The following is a 19,063-nucleotide window of genomic DNA, read 5'->3' as shown; positions in this document are numbered from 1 at the left end:
AGTGTGCTAGCAGGAGAGCCCTTGTACCTCGGAGCACTTGCTCAGATAGGAAGCCATGGGACTGCTGGGTGGATCAATTCCTCAAAGATTCTTTGGAATCCATTCCTCAAGCAGATTCTGAAAACTATCTTGAAATTGCATGAGCCTGTCTGCAATGATCTGTGCTTTACTGAGTGCAAAGATGGTTCCAAGTGAAACGGTGCCATCAGCTCTGACAAGAGGTTCTGCTTCCTGCATGTTCAACCAGGGAAAAACCGCCACGTGTTCACTGAGAACAAAGCTACTTTGTGCACAAAATTTTTCTGTTTGCCCCCTACAAATGCATCTCAGGATGCACATTCAGAACACATTTCCTGCAAAATCATGACAAAGTATCATTGCAAAAGTCCATTCTGGTCTAGCATCACCAACATTAATTAGGAAATGAATTGCATAGGTTTCATTGTATTCCCTTGGTCTCCTTCTTCTAAAAACTCATTGAAATTGCAAGTGCCTGACAGCAAGCAACTTACCATTGACCAAGAGCACAGTTGTTTCCAATAGAAACTGTGCCTGCTAGCTCTCAGAAGCCACTGGATTTAAGGCTACTTCAGCCAGGATCAAAGCTCAATGGGCACGATGAGAAAAATGTCATTTCCTAATATGGAAGCTGCTTGACAAAATTCTTCTATGCTGCACTTCCAAAATATTCTCAGGAAGCACACTCAGAGCACAGTTTCAGCCCATATGCAAAGAGTGCTAGCAAGAGAGCCCTTGGACCTAGGTTCAGCAACTTTGAGAACTGTGGGCCCACTGGGAAAAGCAATTCCCCAAGGTGGATTGAAATCCATTGCTCAATTGTTTGTCACAGAATTCACTTGAAATCCAAGTGCCTGCCTGCATTGAACTTGCACTGACCAATTGTACAGATGCTTCAGAGGGAAACTGCCACCTCTGAGAAGCGGTGGTTCTTCATGCTAGTTTAAGTAGTGACAAACCCCAATGTGCTCACTGAGAACAAAATGAGCTCCTGAATGTTGAAGCTGCTGAGAGACTGCTTTACTTTTGCACTCCCAAACTACTCTCAGCAAGCACATTCAGAGCCGAGGTCAGGCCCAAAATACAATGTTGGCTGACAAGAGAGGCCTTGCACCCAGGATCACCAATTTTGAGAAGGCAATGAGGACTGCTGAAAAGAACAATTCCACAAAATTCCATAAAAACCCACTCATCAGACCTTTCTGAAAACACTGGAAATGCAGGTTTCATGCAAGGAACTCTGGGTGACAGATGGCAAAGTTTGCCAAATGCAAACATGCCTACCAGCTCTGAAAAGCCGTTCTCATTCACACTGCTTCAACCAGGGAAAATCCCATGTGCTCACTGAGAACAAGTTAGCTTGTGCCACTTGAAGCTGCTTCCACAAACAGTTTCACTTCTGCACTTCTAAGCTGTTCTCCTCAAGCCCTTTCAGAGAACAGTTCAGACATGAAACACAAAGGGTGCCAGAAAGAGATCTCTTGAATCTAGCATCACCAACTTTCAGGGGAAAAGAGTACCAGCTGAGAAGATCAGTTCTCCAAAGTCTCACTGACATCCATTTGTCACACTTGTTTACAACATTCACTTGAAGTGCAGGTGCCTACATGAGTGAACTGTTTTTGATCAATGGCACAGAGGCTTCAATGTGAAAGCATTCCTGTCACCTGTAAGAAGCAGTTTTGCTTTCTTCTTGGTCACACAGAAAAAAACAGCAAGAGCCTACTTACAAAAAAGTTAATCAACAAAGCAAATTGAAACTGCTTGCAGCAAATGGCTTCCATTCCCCCACTCCCCAGCTATTTTCAGCAATCACATCCAGAGTCCAATTCCAGCCCAATATGAAATGTGTGCTCCCAAGAAAGCCTGTATAATTTACATCACCCAACTTGGGGAGGCAAGGGGAATGCTGAGAAGATCAGTTCTCCAAAGGTTCATTGAAATCCAAAACTCCTATTTTTTCATAAAACTCATTGAAAGGCAGGGGCCTCACCTGCAGCCATCAGTGGTTGAATGATGGCACAGAGGCTTCAATGTGAAACCCTGAATGTCAATCATTACAAGTGCTTCTGACACACTCTAGTTCAACCAGGGACAACCCAAAGTGCTCAAGGAGAACAAACTTTGTTCCTGCAAGTGGAAGCAGCTTGCATGAACTGCTTCAGTCAGGAAATTCCAAGCTCTTCTCAGCAAGCACATTCAGAGCACAGTACTGGCCCAATAGAAAAAGAATCCTAGCAAAAGGGTCTCACACCTACAATCACCTTCATAAGGTAGCATCCCATCTTCTGTGTGGAAGTGGGTTTCTTCTTGGCCCTTATGCTGTGGAGGAGACCACTAGAAGCTCAGCCTCATGCAGGACCATCTGACCTGGACATTTTGCAAACCCTATGAAGCCCTCACACAAGCTCAAATGCTACAGGACTTTGCAGAATAGTCCAGGTAACAGTAGACATTCATTCATTGTCTAGAGTCTACAGATTCCTATATGCATGTCATTCATTATCATCAAATGCACAATTTTGATTAAAAATCATATAGCTAGCTAGATAGATAGATAGATAGAGATATCATTCCAATTTGAATCAAAAAAATCAGAAATATTCCCAAATCCAAAGAGTGGATCCCCATTGTGATGCTACCAGTGGAAAATTCCACAGCTGACCTCATGGGATGGTTCACAGTGAAAACACAGCTGCATGAAAAATATTACATGACATGACCTTCTGGTTATGTGGAAAGTGGCATGTGAAGTACACATGCATGTCTTCTTCAGACATGGGATTCATTTGCAAGACACCTTATGTAATGGAAAATACTCCAAAATGGGAGAAATCAGAACCACATCTCCAAAGTATTTCAGAAGAGACCAACTTCATCTGTGTATCTATCGCTCAGTGAGTGTGTGTGCTCGTGTGTGTGTGTGTGTGCTCTAGTGTGTGTTTGTGTGTGTGTGTGCTCTAGTATGTGTTTGTGTGTCTTTGTTTGTGTTTGTACCATGATAGCCGATACTTCATTGCCCCCATTGGAAAACTGACTCAGATAATGCCATCTGCCAAACTCCTAAAAACCAAACTTCTTGCTGATACAAGGAAACATTCCTTCCTGTTGGTTTGGATGTGTCCTTTAGAAATCACTGCTACATTTAGTATACTCAAATTATTACAGTAGATCAGGTAACAAAAACATATATATTTTTAAATAATAATATATTAATGGAAACAACAAATACAGGATAGAGTAACAACTGTGTTACTAAACAAGGTCAAGGACAATGGCAAACTATAGATTCAAACTTTGAAGAAAATAATTATCAATGTAAATATTCCTGGGCTGCCTCAGTCCTGCCCAGGCACACAGCAGCAGAATGGTTTTGCAAGCATCCTCAGGAGGGTTGCACCCTTCTTTGCAGGACGAGAGGGAGGTTGAGGCTGGATCCACAAATCATTCTTTTGGGAGAGGCTCCTTTTCCTCAGCACGAAGTTGGGTTTTGTGTGAGGGTTCTTTGCGTGAAATACATTGGCCTGCGCTGGAATCCTCAGCTCTGGGGAGAGAGGGGTGTACACAATAAGGTGGCTCAGGAGGTGCTCTCTGGGACACCCCAACATCTGAGAGCCTGTGCCAGAAAAGGCCAGAGCCACACACCTGAGAGCTCTCCAATTCAGCACCAATACCAACAAGACAGCCTCCACAGACCTCCCTGAGGAAGAACTAGGCAGAGCACTTCCACAGACCTAATGTCGGTTCCTATCAAAGGCTTTGGACTCCAAAACATCCCAGGTCCTCTTGCATCTGCCAAAGCACACCACTAGGGTTTGCATCTGAAATCTCCCACAAAAGGCTCATGTGCCAAAGATTCAGTCCACACATGAGCCATCTTCACAGGTGGGTTTGGAGGGAAGCATTGGATGGTGAGTGCTCTGGTGTCAACATGAAATTCTCATTCAAGATGAATACACTACTGGGGGGTGGGAGGGACTGGAAGAAAGGTTGAGCATGCTTGGAGGAAGACATAAACAGGGGTGCGCCCTGGGCAACAATACCTTGTCCCTTTTGGCTTCACTGAATCCTCATTCTCCAAGTAGAGGTCCTCCTTCTCCTCTCCATCTTTCTCTCTCTCCCTCTCTCCCAGCCTTGCTCTCTCTCTCCCAGTCTATGCCTGTTTGGCAAGGGCTGAGTAGCTCTCCACTGCCACACACTAGACCTTTATGGACAGCTTCAGTGCACAACCAAAGAGAAAGTTGTGAAACCCAGAGAAAAGGCCTAGGATTCCTCAAGTATGGCCACAGTGAGGACAGGCTGACCAGCACAGATACCAAATTAGAGCCATGCTTCTGCATTGGTGGAGCCTGCCTCCATGTGAACCAGGCTTCTGAGAATGGAGGCCAAATTCCAAATGCTGCCCAACTGAGAACAATGGTTCCAAAGACCAGCAAAGGGAATGCTTCCCTCCAACATGGTGTATGGTCCAGTGGTGCCATGACCCCAAGTGGGGGAATACAACAGCCTGCTTCTTCTTCCTCTGAACTCGTGTTTCCTGTTGCCCTTCTCTAACCTAGAGCCTGTTCTTTATCCCTTCTGGGTTGGATGTGGGGATCTCTGCTATGAATTTCTTAGGCTACCAAGGCCCCAGACAGACTTCCTCTTCCATTGATTCTACTAACCTAACAGTAGGTTAAGATAGGAGACAAGTGATTCTAGAACTCATAGGGATGGTGGTCTTCAGCATACATAGGCTGGGATAATGGCTGCTGTGGTGTTTGGCTCACAAAAACCAACCAACCAACCAACGAAAAAGCGCTGGCATTATTATCAGATGAGCTTTGTGGCTACGTGCTCAGGAAGCCCTCATCTGACTTTAGTTAGGGATCATAACCTGGCTATTGTGATCACTCCTTGGCAAGCACTCTGGTACAGAAGACCATGGAATTTATGCAAAGACAGATGATTCAAGCTGTCTCCCAGGCTGTTTTCTTCCCAATTTCATCCTGTTACTGCTTGCTAGAATCCTGGCAATGCTCTGCCAAGACAGTGGTTTTCTGGTCACACAGAAGGCTTTCAATCCTACTGCTCCAGTCCACAAAATGCCAGTTCCATCTTTAGCCCATGCATTCCCATGTTCCTCTGAAACCACTCTTATCCCAGACCATGAAACCATACTGCTCCTAGAAAGAGGATTTCCTCCTCACTACTCAAAGATTTCAGCTTTGGATGCCTGTTGATGTCCAGGGGAGGCACCTTTTAAGGAGCCAAAATATCCACTGGGGTATACCATTGGACCTTGAGACCTTCCTCCAGCAGAAGTGCAGTTGGCTTTGTGCACGAACCCAACACACCTGTTGGAGCATTCTTGGGGGTTCCGAGACTACTCTTTGGTGATAAGAGTTGACCTGAGTACACATCCTGACCCTTGTTCTCTGTCATCTGATTGTCCCACTTACTCTGACGGTGAGAGATGATTTGGCCCAGCTCATAATCCTCCGGCTTCTCCTGAGTAAGCAAGTGCAGCTCGAGGGCCCTGCGAATGATGACAGGAGCTTGATCGTGGCAGGTTACCTGAAGCAGCATGGGAGACAGGCCTTCAGGAAATGGGCCTTGAAGTGACTACTCAAGGACAGCGAGCAGGGGCATTCTGGAGGCACCTCCACTCTAAATACAAGGGCAACATCCATGACCCTACTACCTGAGGCTGACCTCCTGCTCATCACGTGGGCTCTTCCCATAGGCTACTAGCCCAATCCTTGTACATAGGACTTCCAGGACCTGACATTGCTCTTTGTGGAGCTGCACTTCTCTCCAAGTGAAAGGACCCCATTACCTGCATACAGATGCAATCACATCCCACAAGTTGGGAGGAATGGGACAATAGCCTCCAAGATCCCAGGTCTGCCCGAGGATGCAGGCGGCATTGGGAATGGCCTAGGCACAAAACCTACAGGCTTTGGTCTGGATTGCCAGGGTCCAAATCAGACCCAGGAACATGACCACACACAGGAGTGACGAAAGATAGCCACAAGAGCTCCTGGCCTCCAGAGGCTCAGTGCTGGCTGGGGTATAAGAGGGCACCTCATACGGCAAGGGTGGTCATTGGGTTACCAGGACATGTAGTGTGCTTGCTCCACATCCATACTGACTCTGCAAAGAGACCCTCTCAGCTCCTTGTTCAAGGAACATGCAGAACCTCATACTGGTGTCCTGCTCCATAGACGCCAGCATCCCATACAGGGGAACCTGCAACCTAGGTCCTGGCCTGTTCTCATCTGTCACCCATATCTGCCTCTGCCCTTCTGGACTGCATGCTGCCACCTGACACACAGAATCCCTCAGACATGGTGGTGGACAAGCTGCTGCTCTCCCTCATCTCAGCTCCAGCCCTTCACACTGACCTCTTCCTTCTTGATTCCCATCTATCCTCCTGATCATCCAGAAGCTCCAAATTCAAGAGGGCATGTGTAGTCCATGGTATTGGACCAGTGTCTGCTCCCCACCCAGGTGTAAGCACCAGGGGACACCCTTGCTCCCAGGCTTACCAAAACAGTCTTGGCCATCTTTGGACTTTGTGTTTCTAAGTGGACATGAATTAAGCAGGTGTCTCCCACCTGATTGTGGGAAAGCGGCCTGGAGGACTTGCAGGTTGATTCTGAGAACTGTGGGGGATGGAACATCAGCAAACCCAGAAACAGAAAGCCATCCCAGCCTGTCAGTTGGCTCTATGGGCTTCTAGCACATATATCCAGCTGCTCAGGCTTCTTATTTCCCCAGGTGGGAGTGGAATGGCAGCACAAGTACAGCTTGAATAAGGTAGGTGTTTACCTCCTTTCCCATGACCTCGCGGCATTTCCTCACGATGAAATAATATTTTATTTGTGGAATCATGGACAGATACATCAGTGAGTGGTCAGGGACCTTGATTTCTGCAGAGCAAAGTGGAGAGAATTGTTAGGTGGCACTCAAGGATTATACCACAAAACACCCACAACCCCTGAGAGTCTCCGCCAGGGTGAGCCGGCACCAGAATTGAGAGCCCTCCTATCCAGCTACAGTGCCACCAAAGACTCCCTTAGTGATTCTTCCCTGGAGAAGATGATGTACAGGATTCTAAACCAAAAGAGCACCTGGCAATGGAAACAGCACATTGGGCACAGAACTTCTCAGTGCAGGTTGGATCTGCCAAAGGGACACTGCTAGGCTTTGCATCAGGATTGGCAAAGGCTTTGGTGCTTAGGCCTTTCTCCCCAGGGCAGCCATGCTCACACATGGGCATTCAGGGAAGCATTGGATAATGGGCGAATTCATCCAATTGCCCTGGATGAATCCACTCATGGATGAATATGCGGAGGGGAGGTGGTATCCATCAGAGGTGTGTTGGGCATGGACATGAGAGAACTTCAGCAAGGTGGTGCCCTGGAGAATTCTATTGTTTTCTAGGATCGCTCTCCTTCCCCTTGTTTCTCATCATGAGCTGTCTGCTTGGTACTTTTATTCTGGTTCTTGTTCTACATCTGGCTCTTCTTTCTGTCGTGCATCTTCTTGTAGTTCTTTCTGGGTCTTTTCCTTGTTCCTACATGATTTATTCTTGTTCTTCTTCTTGTGTATCTCCCTCCACCCTTCCTTCTGTTCACCTCTTTCTTTTTCTTCTTCTTCCTCCTGCTCTTCATTGTGTGATCCTCTCCCCACTCAGGAGTGTCTCTTTCTCCTCCTCCTCCTTCTCCTTCTTTCTCTGGCAATGGTGGGGCATCCTGAGGAGTTCAAATCTATCACACTCTTCTGCCCAGATGCAGCTTCTGTTCAGTAGTCCAAGATGAAATCAGTTCTCAATCAATGACCAGGAGTGAAACCAAGACCAAAGACAAGTGACTTCCTTTCTTTGTCATTGTCACAGTCAGGAAAGACTGAATGACAGACACCGCATTCTGGATAGGCTTCTACCTATGGTAGTCAGCACCTCATCTGGACCAGGATTGCTAAAATAGATACCACCTCCATAAAGCTTCTCCAATGAAAACAAGGTTTCCAAACTCTAGGAGAGGGCCAGCATCACTGCCACCCTCCTGCCATAAGGCATAGATGCCATCACACCTAGTGGGTTCCAGGCCCCCCGTAGTCCTCCCTTTTGACGTCTGTTACACACAAACCTCCCCTGGTCTGGAGCCTGCTCTCAACTGATGCTAGGGTTGAAAGTCTGTTTCTGAAATCACCTTTGTAGATTCTCGGTTTGGTAATTCCTTTTGACTGGCTTATTTTTTTACTAGGGATAAAGCCAGAGGCACTTAAGCACTGAGACCATTCCCAGGCCTTTTTACTTGGGTACAGGGTCTCCCAAAGTTTCTGAGGCTGTTTGGAAATCCCCATCCTCCTGCACTGCCTCCCAAGTCCCTGAGATTCGCAGACACTGCCCCTTGCCCAGCTCCTTGCACCTCAGTCTTCCTCATGTGTGAGACAGAGCCAACTCAAATGAGGCAGTGTGTGAAAATCGGAAAACTCACTTACATGCCCGACAGATGGTGGGTTCTATTGTGGACAGGCTGGGATGGTGGAGGCTAGGAGTGTCTGGCTCACAAGAAAGGAAAGAGCACTGGAATTGTGGACAGCTCAGCATTGTGGCCTCTGTTCTTCAGATGCCCTTCTTTGTTGCTGGAAGGAATAATAACCTGGCCATTCTGATATCTTCAGGAGATGGGCACCCAGGCACAGAGGACTTGGAATTGTTCCAAAAAGAACCCAAACAGGCTGTCCCCTGGCCTTGACTTCCTCTTCGCTGAGTCCTGTTCCCAGTCTCTGCAATACTGACATTCTTGAGTAGGCAAAACTTCTCATATCCTGGCCATGGATTGGGACCTGTGCTGCTTCTGTCCATAGCTATGCTGATCCAATCAGGACCCATGCTCTGCTCCTCTTCATTTGAAGGCATCTTTATCAGTGAGCCATAAACCAAACTGATGATGGATTGAGCCTCTCTCTGCCTTGCCCTCATCGATATTAGCTTTGCATTGCCAGACCAGGTCCAGGGGAGAACACATTTAGGGAGGTTCAGCAGCACCCTCGGGCCTCATTGAGCACCTCCAAATTGTACATGCTCATCACTGCACTTGGTTTCCTGCACCAGGCCCACCACACCCTGGCTATTTTAGGGCCAAGGCCCACTTTCTCTTGGCTGTGAGTTATCCTGAGCCCACTGTGGATCATGTCTCCCCACTGTCTGATTGTCCTACTTACTCTCATGCAGAGACATCATTCTCAGCAGCTCAAAGTTGTCCACATCCTCATGCTGCAACAAATTTTGGTCCAAGGCCCTGCGAATGAGGCTTGTCACCCTCTCCTGACATGTCACCTAGATCAGAGTGAGACAAATGTCATCAGAGAATGGCTTTTAGAGGAGCTACCCAGAAGACTGTGGTCAAACATTCAGGAGAAATGTTAGCTACATATACAAGGGCACAATCTTGTTATCCTGCTACCTGAGTGTGGCCTCCATATACCCCCTGGGTTCTTGCAACGTGCTACTAGAACAATCCTGGTACAAATATCTGCCTGTACCTGCCATCTCCCCTCTCCCTGGGGAGCCACATTCCACTCAGGTCAAAGGACCAAGCTGCCTATGCACAGACACACTCTCATCTCACTGAGATGACAGCAATGGGCCAGGGATCTGGGATGTAGGCTGCCTTTGTGGGTGGAAGAGGCAGATGCACTGAAAATTTTGGTCCTGACTGCCACTACACAAAACAGACTCAGATACAAGAGTGTGTACTTGAGTGCTTCATGATAGCCTGGAGAGGCCCTGGGCTCTGGAAGCTCGGTGCAGGTCTGGTTCTAATGATGTACTTGACTCAGCACTGGCAGTCACTGAACATGTCTCCTCTGCAGCTGGACACCTGCAGCATTAGCGTATCTACTGCATATCCATAGAAATTCTGCCAAGAACCCCTTTAGCTCCGTATTTACATACATGGAAAGACTGACATTCTGAAGCTTTGGCATGAGCCCCCAGGTGATCCTGACCCCAAATTTCCACACCTAGTCATGCTAAGGAGGTTCTCTTCCCTGCCACCAGGAACACACCCTTTCCTACACATGTGACAAGTCACTGCCAGCTCCTCTGTTCCAACCTCACTCATTGAGAATACCAAGTTCTAGGCACTGCAGCCTGCACCCTGGACATATCTCTGCCTTCATCTGTCCACAGCAGATGCCTTCATCTGTCCGTCTGCACTTCTGGCCTGCCAAACCCACAATACACAGGCCCACTCACCGCTGCAGCTGGGCATGCTGAGACTCTCTCCCCTCAGGTCAAGCCCTTAAGACTGACCTCTCTCTTCTTAATTTCCAACTACAGCCCCAGGGTTGGCTGTGTCTCCTGCCTTCCACTGTGTGGACACCCAGGAGGCAGCCCTGCTGTCAGGCTTACCAGGATGCGCTTTGTCTCTCTCAGGCTCTGTCCCTCTAGGAGGACGTGGACAAAGCGGCTGTCTTCCACCTGCTCGCTGGAGTGAAGCAGTGAGGAGCTGCTACTGGTGACTTTTCTCATGCACCACTCATTGCTTTGGGTGGCCTGGGGCAATGGTGCTGAGGCCACCGCAGAGCTGCTGCTCACAGCTGCTGGGATCCTGGATGCCACTGCCACAGAAGGCTCCAAGAACTGTGGGGGATGACAACATCAGCAAAGCCCAGCACCTGCACCCCACCCAGCCTGGCATTGGCTCTGTGGGCATTCTACAACATCCATCCAGAACCTGAGGTTCTTGTCCCCTTGGAGGATATGGAGTGGCACCAGGAGTAAAGACTGAAGAAGGTGGCTGTTTACCTCCTTTGGCTTGACTTTAAACAACTTGATGGCAGCTGTTTCCCGAAGAAGAAAGTTATAATCCACTCTGCCATCCAGGGCGTAATATACATTTCCATCAGCAGGTATCCTCAGCTCTGGAGAGGCAGGGGCAGAGGCATGGTAGGTGACACTCAAGGAATACACTACCCAACATCCCCCACAACTGAGAGCCTCTGCCAGCTCTGGTCTCACACACAGACCTGAGAGCCCCCGAATCCAGCTACTGTTGCACCAAAGACTCCCCACTGATTCCTCCCTGAGGACCCTCTATGCACAGGAATCCACTACAGGAACACCTTTCAAGGAAATAGCCCCTTGTACCCCAGACCCTCTTAGTTCACGCTGGACCCACCAAAGCGAAACAGCTAGACTTTGTATCTGGATTGGTCACCAAAGACTCATGTGTTCAAGGTTTTCTCCCCACTGCAGCAATGATCACAGGTGGATTTGGGGAAAAGCACTTGATGGTGGGTGCCTCCACCTTGCCAGTGGATTCATCCACTCATACAGGGCTACACTAATTGAAGGGGTATGGTTTGGAGGTGTGTTGAGCTTAGGTGGAGGATGTCCACAGCAGGGCTGTGCCATTCAGAGATATATATTTCTCTTGAGTTCCCCACTTCTGCATTTCCTCCTCCTGAGTATAATTCTCATTCACATTTTTAATCAATTTGTTGTTATACTTCTTGTTCGGCTTGTGTTTCTCCTACTTGTTCTTGTTCTTCTTCATCTTCTCCTCATGCTTCTTCTTATATTCATCTTGACCTTCTTATTCATGGTCTCCTCCTTCAACCTATTTTCATTTTTCTACTCCTCCTCCTCCTCCTCCATGTCCTCCTCCTCCTCGTCCTCCTCCTCCTCCTCGTCCTCCTCCTCCTCCTCGTCCTCGTCCTCCTCCTCCTCCTGCTCCTCCTCCTCCTCGACCTCCTCCTCCTCCTCCTTTTTCTTCTTCTTCTCTCTCTCTTTCTCTCTCTCTCTCTCTTTCTCTCCAAGAAAAGTTTACAAGCTGTGAAGGGTTATATTCTACCACACTCTTCTCTCTAGAAATGGCCTCTGGTCCTAAGTGGACTCAGTTTGAAATGAATTGAAAGATTGGAAGCCAGAAATGATTCTTCATTGAACTGTTTTTCTCATGTACTCATCTAGGTCAGGAAAGGCCGCCAAAGTAGGAACCCTGTGGTTGTCTGTCTTCTTTGACACAAGACAAAGAAGCCTCTCTTCTTGGCCCCTTGTGGATAATAGCTTTGCAATGCCTCCTCAGGCCAAGGAAAGAACACAAGTTAGGCAGGTCCACAGCCCCTGGGGAACATGAAGAACCTGCAGATTGATGCCCCATCATTACACTTTGTTTTATGCACAAGTCCTACCATACTCATCCTGGGCATTGGGTCAACGCACACTGTGTTTTGGCTCCCAGTTATCCTGAGCCCACTGTGACTCACTGCTCCCTACCCTCTGATGGTTCCACTTACTCTGATGGTTCGAGACAATTTGCAGAAGCTCGTAGTTTTCTGGATCCTCCTGCTGGAGCAAGTGTGCATCTAAGGCCCTGTGGATGATGACTGGAGCCCTGTCCTGGCAGGTCACCTGAGCAGGGTTGGAGAAAGCTCATCAGAGAGGGAATTTGGGAGTAGCTATTCAGAGGACAGTGCTCAAGGACAATCAGAGACAAGTGAGCTCTCAACACAAGGGCACCATCTTGATACCCTGCTACCTGAGGCCTTCATGTGATCATGTGGGGGTCTTCCTATGAGCCTCTAGTCCAATCTTGGTACAAGAGTTTGCTTCAACCTGCTATGCCCTACAGGGACAAGGGAATAAGGACCAAAAGGTTTTGTACAGACACACTCTAGTCCCATCAAGATGGGAGGAATGGTCCAGTGGACTTCCATATCCCTGCTCTGGTCTGGGATGCAGCTGCATTTTTGTGTGGACCAGGCACAAACCCTAGGTGCTTTGATCCTGACAGCCAGGGCACAACACACACTAGGACTCTTTAATGATAGGCATAGAAGCTGATGAACTCTAGAGTGTCAGTGCTTGCTAGGGTGTCAGGAGGTTTGGACCCAGCAGGTGCACTGGTTCAACATGGCTCCCCTGGAGGTGGACACCAGAGTCTCATGATGGATACTCCACACCCAGGAAAATTCTGGAGAGAGAGCCGCTGATTCTCTATTCACATACATGCAAACTAGGACACTAATGGGCCCCTCCAAGGCCCCCAGTTCTCTGTGACCCACACCTACCCACCCTAATCATTCTACAATGGCTCCCTTCCCTTCAACCAGCAACATATCCCCTTCCACAAACACGAAAATGACTGCCAACTCCTGTGCTTCAACCTCCACGGTTCAATATACTCCTCCTCAATACCAAGGTCAGTAGAGGATGGCCTGTACCCTTGATATTTCTCTGACCTCCTCTGAACCCAGCACTCACTCCTACACTTCTGACCTGCACACCCCAAAACACACAGGCCCACTCGCACCCAGACTTGGCATGCTGCTGCTCTCCCACCTCTCTCTTGCTCACTTTCTGCTCTCCTTCCTGACCTTCCAGAAGCTCCAGTTCAAGAAGACAGGCCTAGTCCAAAGTGTTTGCTGTGGACTCGGTCTTCCCCACTGTGGGCTCCCAGGAGACTCCCCTGCTCGAAGACTCACCAGGATGCTCCTATACTGTGTTGTCCTTTCGTTTTCCAGGTAGACGTGAATGAGGCACCTGCCTCTCATCCGCTTGTTATATTGGGGCCTTGGAGAGGACGGAGTGGAGACCCCTGATGTCCTGGACTCCGGATCTTCCCCTTCCCTGGGAGAAGGCTCTGGCTCTGGGGTTGGCTGAGGAGCCGTGACAGGAACTGAGCTTGTAGCTAGAGGAGAAAAGATGCCAACATGACTGCCTTGCCCTGACCTTCCCACAGACAGACAATACACCTGCTGCCAGGAAGAACTCAGGCCCTTAGCCCACACAGGACCTCTTTGCAGACTGGGGTCACTTCCTCAATGGACTAAGGCTTATCCTAATTTCCACCCAACACCAGGCATACAGACTCCCTGCAGTGGGACAACAGTCGGATCTTTCCTCATATACCCTTAGGTACTCACCACAGTCCGCCTGGCTCTCAGGCTTTGCCTGGCTTGATTTGCCATCTTCAATTGGAGCCAGGAGGTGGTGTGCTTGGTGTTCCAGGTTCAAGCCACCCAGCAGGAGCCACATGGATAGCAGCTGCTGCAGACTCAGAAAGCCTGGAGGCTGATGGGAAGCCTCAGAGTAGAGGTTCACCCAGGTCCCCAGGAAGGAAGGTGAGGCACTGTGGGGAGGAAAATGTGGAGTCAGCAAAACCCTGGCCTTGTCTTCGCCACAGCCTCCAGAGAAAACCTCTGACCCTACACTGGGGAGAGCAGTCTTTCCTCAGCCTTCCCAAGTCAAATCACCTTGCAGGTCCCTATTCTGGAAACAGGAGCCCATCCTCTTGACCCCAAGCCCATTCCATGTTGAAGTTGGTCTAGGGGTCCACCACAGTTACTGAAGAGGACAACGTGCAGTTATGCCCCATGGAGTCAGGGATGCAGTCACATGTAGGATATGTACTCATGGCACCTGCGGTTTGAGGCTGACCCCCATGAAAAGGGACACAATGGCAGTCATTTGCACCCCATTTTTCACTGAATTATGAAACATGACTGGAAACGTGTCTTCACACAGTGGGTCCTTTCTCCATGTTCATCAGTGAATGAGCCCAAACTCCTGATTCCCACATATCTCTGGGTGTGGTAGCGGCCAAGACCAAAGCCCCTGTCCAGCTATGTCCCAGATAGGATGCTCTGTCCCACTATGGAAATTAACAAGTCTTTATTAACCCAAAAGTGCTTTTCCAAAGGCCTGAGTTTTGAGACGCCTCTGGCACAGATCTACGTTCTTCACAAAGCCAACATCACACCAGAAAGACCACCTGGCCTCGCTGAGTCCACCTGGGAATGAGCTCAGTGCACACCATTGAGCTGTGGTGCCCACTGTGTGGGGACTGCTCCACGGACCTCTGTGGATCAGCTGGAGTCAGGATGGTTTCTCTGCCTGAGAGGTGAGTTCACTCCCCTTGCAAGGCTGTGGCAGGCACCTCCAGGACTCGTCCCATTTGGGGCTGACATTCCACTATGAGTGTGGTCCTCTATCTCATTAGGTATCACAAACCTTTGGGTCCCTGAGAGGTACATGGCAGCCCCAAGACCCAGGCATGAGGGGGCTACACACTTGGGCTTGGTGGTCTGGTGCTTACCTTGGGAACAAGAGATCCAGCACCTGCTGGGTGGGGATGGAATCCCAGGAGATTAACCCCATGTTGCTCCTGAAATGTAGGTTCCTCCCACAAATGACAGGCAGGAGCTCATTCCTAAGCTGGTCCTGCCTGTAAGGTTCAAGGCTCTGTACCCTGAAGGGCTCCTCCGTGTTCTCATCATTTTCACCCTGGGTTGGGACCAAGAATGGTGGGTTCAAAATGGAAATGGTGACAAACAGAAAAATGACTTGTGCCAATACACTAGAGTCAAAGCACAATGGGACAGTTCCCATCAGTACAAACACACACACACACACACACACACACACACACACACACACACATAGTCAGAATAGGAGTCCTGGGCCATTCATCAGGGATCAGACTAGAGGGCCGGCTGGGCTCACCTGCCCTGTGCTACTCACTGTTACTCTTGAGCTCCTGTGCGACAATTGCCAGAGGCTCTGGCGTCTAAGATGAAGCCTCACCCAGTGCATCCACAAAAGGGCTAGTTGGCCCCCCTGAGATTCTTGGGAGCCTGAGGCTCGGCATTGTTTGCAACCACAGGAGAACATCCTTCTCACTCCAGTTTCTCCAACCAAATGAGCTCGGATGGCTTGGTCAGTTAAGTGGGTGCCTGGATACCAGGGTTCCATGTTCTGTTTGATCCATTGTCAAGGCAATGATGTCATTTCCTGTGCCCATACCTGAGCCTCTTTTCACATAAGACCACTTTCAAAAGCCCTATGAGCTGCTGATTTCTCCTCCATGCCTAAACATCTCAGGTGCACAGGTGTTCACCAACAACAACCCAAACATCCCCACCAGCGTCTGCCCTGCTTGGTGCCACTAGAGTTCCAGCTTGGAGCCTTCAAAAATGCATTCACAACCAGTCCTTCCCTCTCAGCAGCTTTTGGACCCTGGTCCCATTAATGTGCAACTCATGCTGTGCCCAGTCTTTTCTGGAAAGTAGGGTAGCATCTAATCTCTAGGGTTTATTGTGTCTATTGGCCCATAACACCCTCTATTCTCCTGAAACCAGAGATGGGACTCACAGGTGGCTAAAGCACAAATGTAGAGATGGGACAATCACAAGAAGGGGAGAGACAAAGAATGCACCCCAACTCAATCAGGCCTGTGTCCCACACAGGGACGTGGCCAATGTCCATCCCATCGTGGCTGCAGTTCCCTCTCTACACCATGGCAAGTTGGAGGGGACTGAGATGCAGAGGCTGCTCCCCTCTGCCATACAACTTCCCAAGGCTTCTCCTAAGATTTCAAAAGGGCCAAGTGTGTCTAGTGTTGGGGTCTCACAGAGACTCCAAGGTACCACAGCATCCTGCTGCCCAGAACCGGTTCACCCCTCACCTCAAGGGGGCTCAGCCTCTGGATTCATGGGAATTGAAGTGGGTACAGGTGATGGGATATCACCTCCGAGACTGAGCTATGCCAAGTCCATGACCCCTGTCTGCATCCCTGTCTCCAGCACCACTCCCCTCTCTCTCTTTCCTCCCCAGATCAAACAAATCCATTTAGCAAGTGTGTCCTGTGATAAAGACATGACAGTCACCCATCCTCTCATTGCAAAAACACTGAGGCTCAGCCAACATGGATCCTACCAGGAACACAGGCATAAACTCAGAGTCCGATCCTCCCAGTCGAGCCTCAGTGGAGCCTGGACTCCCAGCCTCCTAAGTCGCCGAGCCTCAGTGGAGCCTGGACTCTCAGCCTCCTGAGTCAAGGAAACAGAGGTGCCTAGCCGAGCCACCTTGGATGAAACCGCACACAAACGGAACTTATCAATGCCCCTTGCTCTCAGTTGTGAGTAAGAGGGGAGGTGGTGTTTCACAACCCTGGACATCTAGTGCAGTCTCCAGGCTTTGGGGTGTGCCCTGGCCTCTCTCTATCTGCCCAGGCCCTCCAAATCACACTGGCCTTTTACCCAACCTCCTCCTAGGGCCAAACTCAATCCTGCCTCTCAATTTCTGCTGCCTTCCCCAACACACTGCTCCCCAAAATGAGCAGGGCTGGCTCTCTGTTATCATGCTGGTGTCAGCAGCAATGCCACCCCACTGACATAATTCTGAGTCCCAACCTAGGCACTCCAGCTGTCCTTGCCACATGTGGCCCTGTTTGGGCTCTGGCTCTTGCTCTTTTCTTTCATGTGCATGTGTTTTGAGGTTTTGAGTTTCTCCCACTGCAGAACTGCAGCTGTGGCAGGGTAGAGCTCATGAGGGTGACATTCTGAGCCACATCCAATCCCATCAGGACTGTTAACTTGGGTGATGCTGAAATACAGTGATGAGTGAACACATGGGAGGTGGTTGGACCCACCTTGCCTCTGAGTGGTTTCCTTTCAGGACAGGAATGTCGGGATGGGAGCCCCTAGCGTGGGATGCTTTGCACAAGGCGTGACCACGGGCTCTTTCCTGGCAAAAACTGGCTCCACTCAGCATGGAGAGCACTGTCATTCCTGGTGGCTAACAACAGCCCTGGACCCCAGAAAGGAACCCACACTCAAGATTAACGTCTGAGTGTGCGTGTCCTCGAGGAAATGAGGTCTCCTGATCCCAGGTGCAAAGGGGTAAGGCCTCTAACTCCAGGGGCCATGAAGGGACATCTGAGTTTCCCTTGTCCTTCTTTCCCTCTCTGAACCCATGGTGTCCTCACACTAAACACAGTTAGGACCCTGGCCTCATTCCCCAGTTGGGATCATTAGGCTCCATAAAGGACAGTCTCTAAGATGCTTAGTAAACCACCACCCTCTGCACAACCCATAACCCTATTCACCCAGGAGGCACGAGGATTTCTATTCAGGAAAACCAGGAAAGGGAGAGCCTTTCTCAAGGACACAAGGACATTAGTGAGTGAGGGAGTGATTAATGGATGGAGAACTATTTCCACCACCAACTTCCAGGAGCATATATGGCCCTTTGGGCACAGGTCCGTACCCTTTTTTTCCAATCAAGTTTTTCAGAGAAGTGAGGCTGCCTTCTAGATGGCACCTCCACACTAAGGGGGTCTCCTACTTCTTCCACATGTACATATTGCAACGGGCCTCCCACTGTGCATCTGAGAACACTCTGTGGGCATCTGTAGCCTTTCAAGACCCCAGAAACCATGCGGGCACCCCAGCACCAGCAGAGCATTTGTGCACATCACAACAATCACCCCAGGTGAGAACTCTCCATTCCACTCTGTACTATGCCCTGCCATCTGTACTGATCAGTCCAACCCCTCTCCTTCCTGTTTCTTGATTATACTACCATGGTTCCCACACATGGATGCCAGGGTGCTTGTGGCCCCCCCAACCATTTGAGTTCCAGGAATAGTGAAATGTGTTTGGGAACTTCTGGATGACGGGAAGTCCCACCCTCCAGGTTTTCATCTTCAATGTAATGAGTGCAGAGGGAGCCAGGAGGGCTCTGTCAGGTAGAGAGAGGTGGGAGCTGATGGAGCCTCAACCAAGTGCCCAGGACTCTGGGTTCAGAGCTGGTGTTATGTGGAATTGTTGAGAGACGTGAAGAAAACCCAGATCACTGTACGCAGAGACAGCAGATGCCCTCACGTGGTCAGGCTGCTGTGCTAATCAGAGCCGCAAGATGTTCCACAGGTGTGGAGGTGGGGAACCCACGTGCCAGCCCAGGCTGCTCCTGAGCACCTCTACCTGGATTCGAAGCACGTGACTCTGCATCAGAGTCCTCACATCAATGTATCCCGGCCCCCCACCCCAAAAGTTCTCTCAGAGACACTGAGGTTCCACTGCTCTGGACTTGCCCTTTTCTCTGGGATTCTGGGAGCCCATTAATTAGGAGGTCACAACAATTCTCAGCACACAGGCTGAGCCTACTGAGATCCCAGGAGTATCCAGGCATTGCTTCTATTTATAGTCCATCATGTCCCATGACACTGTGGACACGTATTGCACTCACCTAAAGAAACCACCA

At 49.5% G+C, this 19,063-nt stretch overlaps 1 protein-coding gene across 8 annotated transcripts in view; it reads right to left on the bottom strand.

The window, feature by feature from the left end:
* Positions 1–3,190: 3,190 nt before the first annotated feature.
* Positions 3,191–19,063, bottom strand: part of LOC144366801 (uncharacterized) — a 31,201-nt gene continuing 15,328 nt past the window's right edge. For 7 of the 8 annotated variants that reach the window (XM_078021611.1, XM_078021610.1, XM_078021613.1 and 4 more), the window contains 11 exons: positions 15,117–15,304; positions 13,945–14,150; positions 13,504–13,709; positions 12,316–12,430; positions 10,823–10,938; positions 10,427–10,657; positions 9,235–9,349; positions 6,832–6,932; positions 6,549–6,665; positions 5,460–5,574; positions 3,191–3,562 (listed from right to left, as the gene is read on the bottom strand). In XM_078021611.1, coding sequence (XP_077877737.1) covers positions 3,357–3,562; positions 5,460–5,574; positions 6,549–6,665; positions 6,832–6,932; positions 9,235–9,349; positions 10,427–10,657; positions 10,823–10,938; positions 12,316–12,430; positions 13,504–13,709; positions 13,945–14,150; positions 15,117–15,304 — 1,716 coding nt within the window. In that variant the 3' untranslated portion in view covers positions 3,191–3,356. The remainder of the gene's footprint in view (positions 3,563–5,459; positions 5,575–6,548; positions 6,666–6,831; positions 6,933–9,234; positions 9,350–10,426; positions 10,658–10,822; positions 10,939–12,315; positions 12,431–13,503; positions 13,710–13,944; positions 14,151–15,116; positions 15,305–19,063) is intronic. The other variant, XM_078021616.1, reaches the window with a different exon arrangement.

This window comes from Ictidomys tridecemlineatus, chromosome 9, assembly GCF_052094955.1.
Source record: "Ictidomys tridecemlineatus isolate mIctTri1 chromosome 9, mIctTri1.hap1, whole genome shotgun sequence".
Taxonomy (NCBI): domain Eukaryota; kingdom Metazoa; phylum Chordata; class Mammalia; order Rodentia; family Sciuridae; genus Ictidomys; species Ictidomys tridecemlineatus.
The sequence above is the reverse complement of the archived record's forward strand: the minus strand, read 5'-3'. Positions and strand labels throughout refer to the sequence as shown.